The following is a 13,309-nucleotide window of genomic DNA, read 5'->3' as shown; positions in this document are numbered from 1 at the left end:
AAATTTATTTCCCAAAACTTTTATTTTGAAGCCCACCGCTCCGTATTTTCCGGTTTTAGACTTTTATTTTGAAGCCCACCGACCGGACCGGAAGTATTGTTGTGATTATCCTAAGTAGAACATATGAGCCGACAACTTGTCTCGTCCGGTTGTTTTTGAGCTAATAACAAATGTTGAGATTGTTGGTGAACAACTAACTTTAGGTAGTTTTAACGTTAGCTACTAACGTTAGATGCAGCTACTACAGGCAATCAACGATGAGGAGGAAGCGTCAAAGCAGTATATAATAGAATAGCTGTGGTGCGTAAGCACTGCAGCACGACTCGAAACTACCGGAGTGTTATAATAAATTAATTCATGTTTAACTTGTCCCCGTGTCCAGTCCTTTGACTAGCCCCACCCGTTCATTGTAAACAATGATGCATGTAATTGTATTAACGTTATTCTGTGTTGTACTTGTAGCTATGCTATACGTTGTATTTCGTTTGTTAGGTATTTAGCTAATGTTGTTAGCATGGAATGAGAATCAAAGCTCTATCTTTCATCTTTATTTAGCAGTCCAGTTTCTCCGGGCAGTAGCGAGTAACTACTTGGGTCTAAAAATAGCTAACGTTACACTACAAATAATGCTACTTGGTTAAAAGGAGCAACACTATTGAGAAATGTAGTTAAGCTGTGGCGTTGCCCCACGGAGCTCCCGTGCTGTACTCTAGTAACGTCAGCGGCCCGCCTCCCAACACGGACAGTGACTGACAAGCGGCACTGGTTCCGCCTCATTAAAACAAACGCGCAAATAGCAATTAATCGCGCCCGTCAAAATCATTGCATTCATTTTAATTATCGCAGCAATTAATCGATTTATTGCTTATCGCGGCAGGCCTAAGTATAGGCGTCATGACAGGGGGTCGTCCCGACCCACAGCTTAGCTTCAGTTAGGCTAGCACCACAGTTTAGCCCGCGTGTCGCCCCACCCCTTCAGCCCAGCAGCGGACGTCACTGCACTGCACGCACCTCCAGCCCCTCCGAGCCGTTACCCCAGCAGTCACCTGCCTAACGTCTACCCAGCCCCGCCGCCTGCTATCACGGGACCTCTCGACAGCCCGCCCTTGGTTAAGTACACTCAAGCCAGTTACAGTGAGCGCTCCGAGTGCTGGAACTTTATCGGTAGACATTCTCTTTGTGCGGCGCGGGCCCTTTGTTGGCGAAGAGAAGCAGTACTTTGAACTGACACTGGTAACAGTGTTTAGGGGCGCCCCGACATTTATTATTTTGGGGAAGCCGGCTATAGATAGGACTTTTGTTTTCAACGTGGGCCCACTGTCTTTTGGTTGAATGTGGTGTGATAACGTCAGGGGTGTAAAAAGTACCCAGAAATTATACTTAAGTGAAAGTATGGGTACCGTCTCAAAATCTGACTCAAGTAAAAGTCAAAGTATCTGGCTAAAAACACACTTGAGTAAAAGTCAAAAAGTCCTACTTTTATATGTACTTAAGTACTAAAAAGTAAAAGTAAAAACATTTTTGAAAGGGATAGACCAGGGGTCTCAAATTCATTCCATCGTGGGCCAAGTTTTCATTTTAACTACACATTGCACCAGGTGAGTTAGTTGAAGAGGTGAGCCAATTAGTGAAATCATCAGCTGGTGTTTAGGCAAGGCTGGAATGAAACCAAGCATACACTCGGCCCACAATGGAATGTGTTCTGCGATAGACAATGCTGAAGACAGACAGAAGACAGAATACTGGAGTACCCTGAATAATATCACAATATTAACCACAGCATAATGCGGATCTGACTGTCTATTCTTCTGATAGCAGGTGTTTAATCAAAGATCCCTGCTTTCTAGTGTTGCACAAGGACCAATCAGCATGGGTATGGGCGGGTTCATTTTCCATTGATGGGGATTTGATTGGCTGTTTACCTGCGGTCGCAGGATTAATAACGTTAACGTTAGTTCGGCCAGATAAACAATTAAAATATACTAATTAAATGGTTGGACCTGTGAGATTTGTACTTTGTACTTTGTAGGTCTGCATTTTAAATGTAAGGAGTAAAAAGTATGTATTTTTTCTCTGAAATGTAATGGAGTAAAAGTACAAAGTATACAAACCTAATAATACTCGAGTAAAGTACAAATCCCCCAAAACAGTACTTAAGTATTGTAACGAAGTACAATTACTCAAGTACTTTACACCCCTGGATAACGTGTGTTCTTTTATAAAATTCCCATTGAATAGCTCCTGTATCCCTCTCCCTCTTCCTCCCCTCTCTCCCCACCTACAGGGAAACAAACAAGTATCCATTCTAAACCCTTAAAGGGACGGGTTTTATTACTGTGTCCTGCCCAGTGTGGGAAGAACTTTAGTCATTACCGTAGAGCGAGAGCACTAGGTGCCCAGTGTGGAAAGAGCTTTGATTCTTGTGTAAATACATGTCAAAAGAATAAGACTTTCAGTAAAAGAGAGCTAAATGGGAACACTGTCTGTTAATGTGCATTCTGTCTAACCCTTTCCTTTCCGGGTAATGCTCATTATTGTTTAACCCTTTCCCCACCCCCTGCCTATGCCTCATTGGGACAGGTATCTACTCGCCAATCAGGAAGGGTACTGCTTTGGGGAGAAAGTATATCATCCATCATTACTGCCATCGGGTGTGGGAGGGCACAGGAAGTATTGGGGGAAGTGTAGGTGTGGGGAGCTACTGCTAATCGCCCTGGAGGGCAAGAAGGACCAGCGCACCACCCCTAGGTTAGTGAATCCTAGGCCCCATCCACTCCCTCTGCTAAACCTCCACTCCAATACTCCTGGCCTACAGTCGGGGACTCAGCCGGACCCAGCTCTGCTGCGTTCCCACTACCAGGTGGCAGTGTACATCCACTCCCTGCTACACATACATAATAAAATTATGTATGACTGAAGTTATGGAGACCATGTTTGAAGGCAAACCAAAGCAAATCCCCCTCAGATAGCACAGCAACCAGAATAACTGAAATACTGGCTTGTGATTTGATTAAACAGCTTTGTGATAGAATAAAAAAATGCACAATGCATTTCCATAGCTGTGGATGAGTCCACTGAGAAGCCTATGTTCTGAAGAACCGTTCATGTTGTGAAGAACTGTTCATGTTCTGAAATGTTATTGCTAAAGATTGAGAAGATTGGATCAGTTGTACTTTTTTTTTTAATACTTGAAACCCCTTTTTTGTGGAATATTTGATGCGGCCCAGCCTCACCCAGACTCTACCTCCAGCGGCCCCCAGGTAAATTGAGTTTAAGACCCCTGATCTAGAGCCCTTAACGCCAAACCACCTGCTACAGTTAAAAACCAAACCCCTCTTGCCACCTGGACTCTTTTGTAAAGATGAACTCTATGCCAGAAGGAGATGGAAACAGGTGCAATACCTTGCAGACCTATTCTGGAGAAGGTGGACCAAAGAATATTTATCACTCATGCAACAAAGACAAAAGTGGTTCAAGACAAGAAAGAACTTCAATGTCAATGATGTAGTCGTCATAGTAGACAAAACTGCACCAAGGAATTCATGGCCCCTAGCCCGTGTGGTCAAGACCTTGCCGGACTCTAAAGGGCATGTTCGGAGTGTGTTAGTTCAAACCAAGACAAACTCCAAAGGCCCATCGATAAGCTCTGCTTGCTGCTGGAAGACTGTTACGACCCTGGCTCATGGGCACGCAACCTATGTGCAAACCAACACCAAAACCCCGTGCTCTAACTCAAATTGCTACTATATCAAGGAACTATTAATGTAAATGTAAACTAATGTACTAATGTAAACCCAACGGACAAGGACTGGAAGAACCTGACAGCTCTTCCTCTAAGCACAGACACTGCATGTGTGTTACTAGGGCTGGCTTTAAAGCTCCCAGCAGGTAACCAATCAGCACTAATTGGCTAATTGGCAGCCCTCACCTGCATGCCCTGTGACACAGGAGTGATCAGGCCTGCCTGCACAGTGACACAGGAGTGATCAGGCTCCTGGTACATAACACCTCCCCCACCAAACTGGTTGCCCCAGAGGCAACCACCACACAACAACCCATAAACAAAACAAAAAAAACAACTGTGACCCATTAGTTGTCAGGGCCACCACCACACAGTGATAGCAGGTCGGCCCCTGTCGAACACGACCACCAACCGTGTTGTATGCTCCCTTTCAACAGGCCCCTCCACCGATACCGACCTGTCAAAAATAGACTGCAAACCAAAATCAACCTGAGAACTGCGCTCAACAGAACAGAACACAGCAAAACAAAAACCATAGATCACTGATACCACCACCGCGCCCATATCCATCCCACCTGGCACTGGCAGTCCAGGATACTGCAAACCGTGAACATCCAGAGTAGGATGTACCGCCTCAGGTACAGCCCCACCGTACCTGGAACATGGCAGTACGACAGTCACAAAAACGTCTGGAACACCATCTAAAATGGCGTCACCCAAAATAACATTGTCCTGATCAAAATCAAAATCGCTGCCACTCAACAGACCAGGTCGCGAAGGCGGCTCCTGCTCCACAGGACACAGGTAACTAGGTTGACCATCACACCTAGTGCATGGCAGAGAATCAGTGTGGACATGTGGATCAATGTCAGAATCATCAACTGACATACTGGGACCATCCCTGCCCACAAGTGAAACATTAGGGACAATAGAGCTACTGTGGGAAGGCTGGCAGCCTAAGTCAGGCTTAGTAGCCTCTCCAACTAGAACGGTGTCACATGAAACAACAGCACCTCTCATAGCATCCTTCCCACACTCCTCCTCCAATTCGTTCGTGGCCTCAGCCACCATACAGGCTGGGAAGACCCTGAGACACTGCGCTGCCATACCATCTCCTGCCACATGCTTCTCCGGCACGCATGTCAACTCTGGTTTCACCACCGGGCCTAACACAAAGCCACAATCAAGAGAATCATTATGCAGAGGTAGATCCACAGTGTGCTTTCCAAAATTCTCAACAGGTACACATTTTAATTCAACAAAGAATGTGTCACTAAGTGTAATGTCCCAAGTCGAAGTATCAACAACATCACTTTTGTCCTTTGACATTTCCCGAGCCACAGCACACACAGGAAACACTCCTGGATGTTTCTGTGCCAGCTCATTAGGGACCTCAGAAACCACAGGAATGGGAGTTACAACCGGAGTAGCCAACACTTTGTCACCAGCCAAATCATTCCCTAGAATGAAGGACACCCCCTTTATGGGAATGTGAGAACATACCCCCACAACAACATTGCCTGATACTAAGGGAGAATTGAGCGTGACCTCATGCAAAGGTGCATCCACAAATCCACCCCCAAAGCCCCGAACAACGACACCGGAATGCAAAGAAGAGTTTTCTGAAAACGGCAAAACCCCCTCCAGAATGAGGGACTGAAAAGCACCGGTATCTCTCCAAATTGTTATAGCCTGTTTGGACTCTAGTGCATTAGTCAGGGAAACAAATCCATTCATCATAAACCTTGAGGAACCCTCAAGCTCTTTGTCCACACGTTTGATACTTCCCCCATCCCCATCTAATGTTGGCATAGGCGTTCTGCATATGGTTTCTACCAGAGCCACGGTTCTGACATTTTTCTGCTCAAGCACCGGGCACCCAGCAACGATATGACCAGGTTCTTTACAGTAGAAACAGATAATCCCTTCTGGGAATGCACCAGCAGAACCACCCCGCCTAGGAGGTGAAGTTAACTGACCAGCAGACACAGGTTTTGGGAAACGGCCCCCCTGAACAGGACACCTATCCCCGGACTCAACACGGTAGTCCTCCAAAAACACGGACTTGTGTGTCAACACAAACCCATCAGCGAAGACAGCGGCGTCGCCTATCTTCGATACCTTACGCTCATTTAGATGTGTGGAAACGGTATCAGGAACACATCTTTTAAATTCCTCTAGGAGAATCAACTGCCTAAGCTGCTCTCTTGACTCTGCCTTCTGAGAAGTGCACCACCTGTCAAACAGGTTCTCCTTCTCCCTTTCAAATTCAACATAAGACTGCCCCTCTGACCTGCGATAACCTCTAAAACGCTGACGATAGGCCTCGGGGACCAACTCATAAGCCCTCAAAATGGAAGCTTTAACCAGCTCATAATCAGCGCTTTGTTCAAGGGACAGAGCAGTGTAGGCTTCTTGTGCCCTACCAACTAAAACACATTGCAGCAGCAGTGTCCAGGCGGTATCAGGCCACTTCAATGTGGTTGCCACCCGTTCAAAAAGGGGAAAATATCTTTCCACGTCTTTCTCAAAAAATGGTGGCACCATCCTAATATTCCTGCCTACATCAAACCCGGAACGTGACTCTGGATGCAGAGCACCCGCCTGCAAGGCAGCATGCTTATATTCAAGCTCCTTCTGTGCACGCTCGTGCTCCAGCAACATTTGTTTCTCCTTAAACTCACGCTCCTCACGCTTAAACTCATGCTCACGCTCCTCTTTCCTCTCTCTCTCCTTAAGCTCACGCTCCTCTCTCCTCTCCTCACGCTCTCGCTCTAGCTGCCTTTCCTTAAACTCCAACTCCCTAATCCTCCACTCACCCTCTACACCAGGTAATAGCGGAGACGCGCCAGACGAAGGAGGCTCCTCCACCCTCTCCTCAAGCACCTGCTCCCTAATGAGTAACACCCTTAAAGCACTCAAGGCAGTCGGCTTCAAACGTTTCTCACCTGCAGAAAGCTCTACCCTGTAGTGTACAGCAAGTTCTAGAAGTTGTTCTTTGGAAAACTTCTCCAACATGTCATGAGACGGGCGATCAACAAAGTCCTTGATGGAAGCCATCGTCACTGTACCAGCCATCACAAGCTACACACTTTACCTCACAGTCACGAAGAACCACTAACGAACCACGAAGACCCCCCTAACGAACCACTGAAGAACCACGAAGAACCACTGAAGAACCATGAAGAACCACTGAAGAACCACTGAAGAATGCTAAATGCCAATAATAACAACCAGAAGGGAACGCTGTGGAAATGTGAGCTCTACGGAGCGCACCTTTCTAGGTTGCAAAATAAAAATAAAAATAAAACACACCCACCCTAAATAGACGAGTCATACACGCAGGGTGTTAGGTGCTACCAGGTATGCTCACCAAACACTCAAACAAACAAAATAAATCCAACAAACAATTCCAAACAGGTGCGCCTTCTAACCTGATATGACTACATATGCTTCTACGTCTAAACTGCAGTCAAAACCGGCCCACCACATGTCTACCCTAAGAAACACTAAATCAAGCCCTACCACACTACCTGTGTTTTCTGGCCGCCCTAATCTACCTACCCTTAAACTAATGCCCTGTAGACCTAACCATCTTCAACCACACCTGCTACCAGTCAAAGATCATACTTGACCATCCACCCGTCCAGTACATGATACGGTACCAGACAAGCAGATGGTGCTAATCCCTTCCCTGACTGCCCCAGGAGTACGTGGTGCACAGGACGCTAACCAACAACCAGAAAATAATGTCCCTATCTACATGTGGTGCCCACTAAACTATATATTTTAACAGCATAAGTAGTCACATCAAATTACAAACAAATACGGCATACTCACCTGTTTGATGAAATGGCTCAAGCCCCCACGTTACACCATATGTAACGAACACCACCCAAACCATAATACCATGACACCCCGTGTAACACAAAAAAAAAACACCAAACAAATTTCTAGGGGTAAAATATCCCGGACGAGCGCCCAACTGTTACGACCCTGGCTCATGGGCACGCAACCTATGTGCAAACCAACACCAAAACCCCATGCTCTAACTCAAATTGCTACTATATCAAGGAACTATTAATGTAAATGTAAACTAATGTACTAATGTAAACCCAACGGACAAGGACTGGAAGAACCTGACAGCTCTTCCTCTAAGCACAGACACTGCATGTGTGTTACTAGGGCTGGCTTTAAAGCTCCCAGCAGGTAACCAATCAGCACTAATTGGCTAATTGGCAGCCCTCACCTGCATGCCCCGTGACACAGGAGTGATCAGGCCTGCCTGCACAGTGACACAGGAGTGATCAGGCTCCTGGTACATAACAAAGCCGAAGATTGAGCTGCAAATGTTAAATTTCCCCTGCCCCCTGCCCACTTCGCCCATGCCACTGCACACACACCACCCTCTCGCACATCTTTACACAAATTAACTGTTCTATCTCACACCACATCTACTTCCATGGGACTTTGTCCTATCCAATGGCTGGCGTATCGTGGTTGTCATACCATCAAGAACACTTAGGCCACTTGGACTTTGGGGGTGTGGGGTGGTGGTTAAGTTGGGGCATGATGAAGGTGGACTGGTATGAATTTGGGGACTGGGGCGGATCAATTCGGGACATTATGAAATTATAAAAGATAATGAATGTATTGAACATTACTGAATGTGATGAATTGCTTTCTGATATTTCATGTTTATATTTTTACGTGTGCATTCTGGCTCCATTTAATGTTATTGATAACTGTAATTGTTTTTGCTATAGCGTCTCCAATTAGGGGACGGTATGTTGGAGCCATATTGACCAAATTTGAGTTTGATGGGAAACCTGTAACAAAAAATATATATTTTGATTTATGGATTATATTAATAATTGATATGAAATTGTACTTACCTGTATGATTTAAATTAATCTTGATATGGATAGTTACCTGGACACTTATCTGTGGATGACTGTGGGGGCGTGGCATAGATTCACTCCCCCCCTCTGGAGTCTTCAAATTAGTGAATGAAATGTCTGACAGCTGAGTTAGACAGCAGCGTTTGGTGTGCAATAGTTTTCCGACCGCATCACGCATCACGTTATACCAATTATATAATTTACTTTGTCGAGATCCTGTTCGATATTATTTGATTTAGTATAGAAAAGTCAACCGGAGTTTATGTTTAATAAATATACATCTTCTACTTACATCCTCTCCGTGCATGCTTTATCATGAATGCGCGTTGGCCAATTCTGCAACTAACTCCAGTGGCTAAATGGAATTTTATGAAGGATTAGCCATTTCAGGCTGATTTAAGTGTCGGGGGGGGGGGGGGGGGGGGGGGGGGGGGGGGGGCGCAGTTTCACTGACGGTGATCTCCATAAGTAAACACTGTGACTGAGCTCTGAGCAGAAAAGCTATGGACAGCACAGCATTAGCGTTGGCAGCAGCTATCAATCGTATTGGAGAATTCTGTGTTCACGCCAAAATATGTTGGCAGAACTTTTTTTTTATGCGCTTTTCAAGAATAAACAAAAATTAGACTTAATGGGAAGGGTGTGCTTGTACATTTGAACATAGTTCCATGATACGTGGCTGCGTTGTGCTGAGAAAGAGGCGTAGATCCGCTTCTACTCTGAGGTGCGATCTGTATTTATTATTTAAAGACAAGATAAAAACAGATTTCATAGGGCCCTAGTTATGAGTTAATAAATTCACTCTGAAAATCTGCTCCGCTCTGATAAACTGACTCTTCGGTCAGAGCGTCCAGTGTGCAACTTGAGTGCTGCAACTTGAGACACTGGTTGTAAATAGTTATGAGTGTTGTATGTGCCTCCCTGTATTGTAGATAGTTCATATGTGTGTTGTCACTACTGTATGTATAATTGTAAATAAGTAAATGTATGTGTTGTAAATCAATACTGTTAATATTTATTTACCAAATGTATGTGCAATCGTTTAATTTCAGCTCAGTGTAGAGAAGTGCACCGATACTAACAACTGCCTGACTGCGCGCGTCTATGACGACACTGTTGACAGGCACGCCCCGCGACAACACTAGTCGTTTTGGGGGGCCTACCACCATCCGAGGGGAAACACTGATAATGATGGTGGTATTGATGAAGGCGGGGGTATTGATGATGATGATGATTATGATGCTGGTATTGATGATGATGATTATGATGCTGGTATTTATGATGATGATGATGATGATGATGATGATGATGATGATGATGATGATGATGATGATGATGATGATGATGATGATGATGATGATGATGATGATGATAATGATGGTGGTATTGATGAAGGCGGGGGTATTAATGATGATGATTATGATGCTGGTATTGATGATGATGATTATGATGCTGGTAATGATGATGATGATGATGATGATGATGATGATAATGATGGTGGTATTGATGAAGGCGGGGGTATTGATGATGATGATGATGATGATGATGATGATGATGATGATGATAATGATGGTGGTATTGATGAAGGCGGGGTATTGATGATGATGATTATGATGCTGGTATTGATGATGATGATTATGATTATGATGCTGGTATTGATGATGATGATGATGATGATAATGATGGTGGTATTGATGATGATGATAATGATGGTGGTATTGATGATGATGATAATGATGGTGGTATTGATGATGATAATGATGGTGGTATTGATAATGATGATGAGGATGTTGGTGGCTTTGCTGATGATGATGATGATAGTATTAATGATAATAATGATGATATTGATGATGATGATGGTGGTGGTATTGATGATGGTGGTGGTATTGATGATGGTGGTGGTATTGATGATGATGATGATGATGATGGTGGTATTGATGATGATGATGATAATGATAGTGGTATTGATGATGATGATGATGATGATGATGATGATGATGATGATGATGGTGTTCCTACAGAGGCCTGGCTGTGATCTGGTCTTGGGTTCTGAGGAGGAGGAAGATGCCTGCAGGGTGTGTGGAGGTCAGAACACCACCTGCCTCCATCACTACAGTGTCTACAACACAGGTACACACACACACACACACACGCACGCACGCACACACACACACACACACACACACACACACACACACACACACACACACACACACACACACACACACACACACACGCACACACACACACTCAGTTTTCATCCCTTCTCTCCTAATAGTGTACTTGGAGCATTGCTACCATTGATACCAGTAGTTTGGCTGGAGAGGATCAATTGGATTTTTCACTGAGCAATTAACACATAATATTTCATCTGTCCATCTCAACAGAAATCACAGTACCAGTATCTGTGCTACACAACAATAACCACTTTGTCCAACCGACTGCTGCTATCTTTCTCGGTCGGTTGTAGCCAGCATCCTCTTTTTTTGCTGTGGTGTGCTGGGGGGGGGCAACATCAACTCGAGGGACTCCAGCAAGCTGGTGAAGAAGGCTATATAGCTCAGTAGTGGGTGGTGAGCTGGATAATCTAGAGGTGGTGGCTGAGAGGAGGATGAGGAAAAAGCTAGAAGCCATCCTGGAGAACCCCTCTCACCCCCTCTACGAGGAGCTAGCCAGAATGAAGAGCACGTTCAGCCTAAGACTTGTTCCACAAGGAAGCATACTAGGACCGCTACTCTTCCTAATTTATGCAAATGACATTGTCGTCAGCCTGTGACTGCAACTTGTTCCTGTTTGCGGACGACTCAGCCCTGCTGGTCTCTGACAAGAACAAATTGCAGGTTGAAAAAACCCTCAGCACGGAACTAGGCAAAATCTGCATATGGCTCGCTGATAACAAACTATCATTACACATGGGCAAAACAGAGTCCATTCTCTTCGGTTCAAATAACAAACTCAGCAAGACCGACGGATTCTCAGTTACAGTGGGTGACAATATTATCACAAGGAAAGACGAAATTACCTACCTGGGTTCCATCCTAGAGGCAAATCTTTCCTGTGACAAAATGGCATCCAATGTAATAAAAAAAGTCAACCAACGAACTAGATTCTTGTACCGGATCTCCTCTCTGGTAAACAAGAATACCCTGAAGACTCTGGCAGGAGCACTCATTCAAGGGTACTATGACTATGCGTGCACCTCATGGTACCAAAGCACCTCAAAGGTGCTTAAAACAAAATTACAAACATCACAAAACAAACTGGTCAGACTACTACTTGACCTGAACCCCAGAACCCACCTCACCCCTGCCCACTTTGCCAACCTAGGATGGCTTAGAGTAGACGACAGAGTACAGCAACTTGCAATGGGCCTGGTCTACAAGATACACTATACGACCGGGGTGCCCATGTACATGTCAAAATACTTTCCAAAGGTCAGTGAATACCACAACCACTACACCAGAGGAAGCTCAACAAATCATGTTAAACCCAGATTCGGCTCAAACAAGGGACTAAACACGTTTCGCAATTATGCCACAACAATGTGGAACGCCCTACCCAAAGCTGTAAAGGAATGTGAATCCCTGCCCACATTCAAAACCGCTCTTAAAGAGCACCTACGGGAGGCTGCAATTCGAAACTGGCCACCGTAAATGCCCAAAACCCCCACCACCTCCTAATAGACAGTCTCCTCCCCACCGCATGTATATATTCCCTCCCCGCTGTATGTATATTTCCCTCCCACCCACCCACCCCCTCCTAATGTACAGTCCCATCCCCATCATATGTATATACTCTGTCAGGATCTAAGGGTAACAGTACTGTATATTTGAATACCGCTTATGTCACAAATGTATCAGTACTAAATACCTATATGTCCCTATGCCATAAATGTCATGTATGTTGTGTATGTCATAAATGTCTATATGAATTGAAAATGGGGGACCCTGATGGAAACAAGACAAACGTCTTTCTCAGGTCTGCATCCCCTTAACAATTGTATGTATTGAGCCGTACTGTATTGTACCCATTCTGCAATCTGTTAAATAAAGTTTTCATTCATTCATTCATTCACCCCCCCCCCCCCGACACACCACAAACCGCCTGGGCCGGTCCTTTATACCGGCAGCCATCAGGCTCTACAATAAAGGGTTCGGGCGGCCGGCTCTGCTGCCAGAACTATCACTGTCACAACTCGGGACTTGAGAACTAGAGACTCACATCACCGTACTGACTATCTTTATTTTTTTTGCATTTTTTTCCCCATACATAATTTAAGACAGAAAGACAGGACAAAAAATACCTTCAATCCCCTCCATTCCCTAATTATAATTTAAATTGACATTCACATAAACCTTAAAAAAAAGATAATAATAATAATAATAAAAAAAAATGTGTGTGTCTGTCTGTGTATATGTGTGTGTCCGTGTGTTGTGTGTTGTGTGTGTGTCCGTGTGTTGTGTGTGTGTGTCTGTGTGTTGTGTGTTGTGTGTGTGTGTGTTGTGTGTCCGTGTTGTGTGGTTGTGTGTTGTCTAGGAGGTAATTTAGGGTACAACCAGGTGGCCATGATCCCAGCAGGAGCGACAAACATCAAGGTGACAGACAACAGCGGCAACTACCTGGGTAACACACACACACACACAAATACACACACACACACACACAC

At 44.8% G+C, this 13,309-nt stretch overlaps 1 protein-coding gene across 2 annotated transcripts in view; it reads left to right on the top strand.

The window, feature by feature from the left end:
• adamtsl5 (ADAMTS like 5) overlaps nt 1-13,309 on the top strand; it is a 111,509-nt gene that overhangs the window by 80,620 nt on the left and 17,580 nt on the right. For both annotated transcript variants that reach the window (XM_084309099.1, XM_084309100.1), the window contains exons 7-8: nt 10,665-10,773; nt 13,180-13,266. In XM_084309099.1, coding sequence (XP_084165225.1) covers nt 10,665-10,773; nt 13,180-13,266 — 196 coding nt within the window. The remainder of the gene's footprint in view (nt 1-10,664; nt 10,774-13,179; nt 13,267-13,309) is intronic.

The sequence above is a fragment of the Notolepis coatsorum genome (assembly GCF_963971535.1).
Source record: "Notolepis coatsorum genome assembly, chromosome: 2".
In the NCBI taxonomy this organism is placed as follows: Eukaryota; Metazoa; Chordata; class Actinopteri; order Aulopiformes; family Paralepididae; genus Notolepis; species Notolepis coatsorum.
The sequence above is the reverse complement of the archived record's forward strand: the minus strand, read 5'-3'. Positions and strand labels throughout refer to the sequence as shown.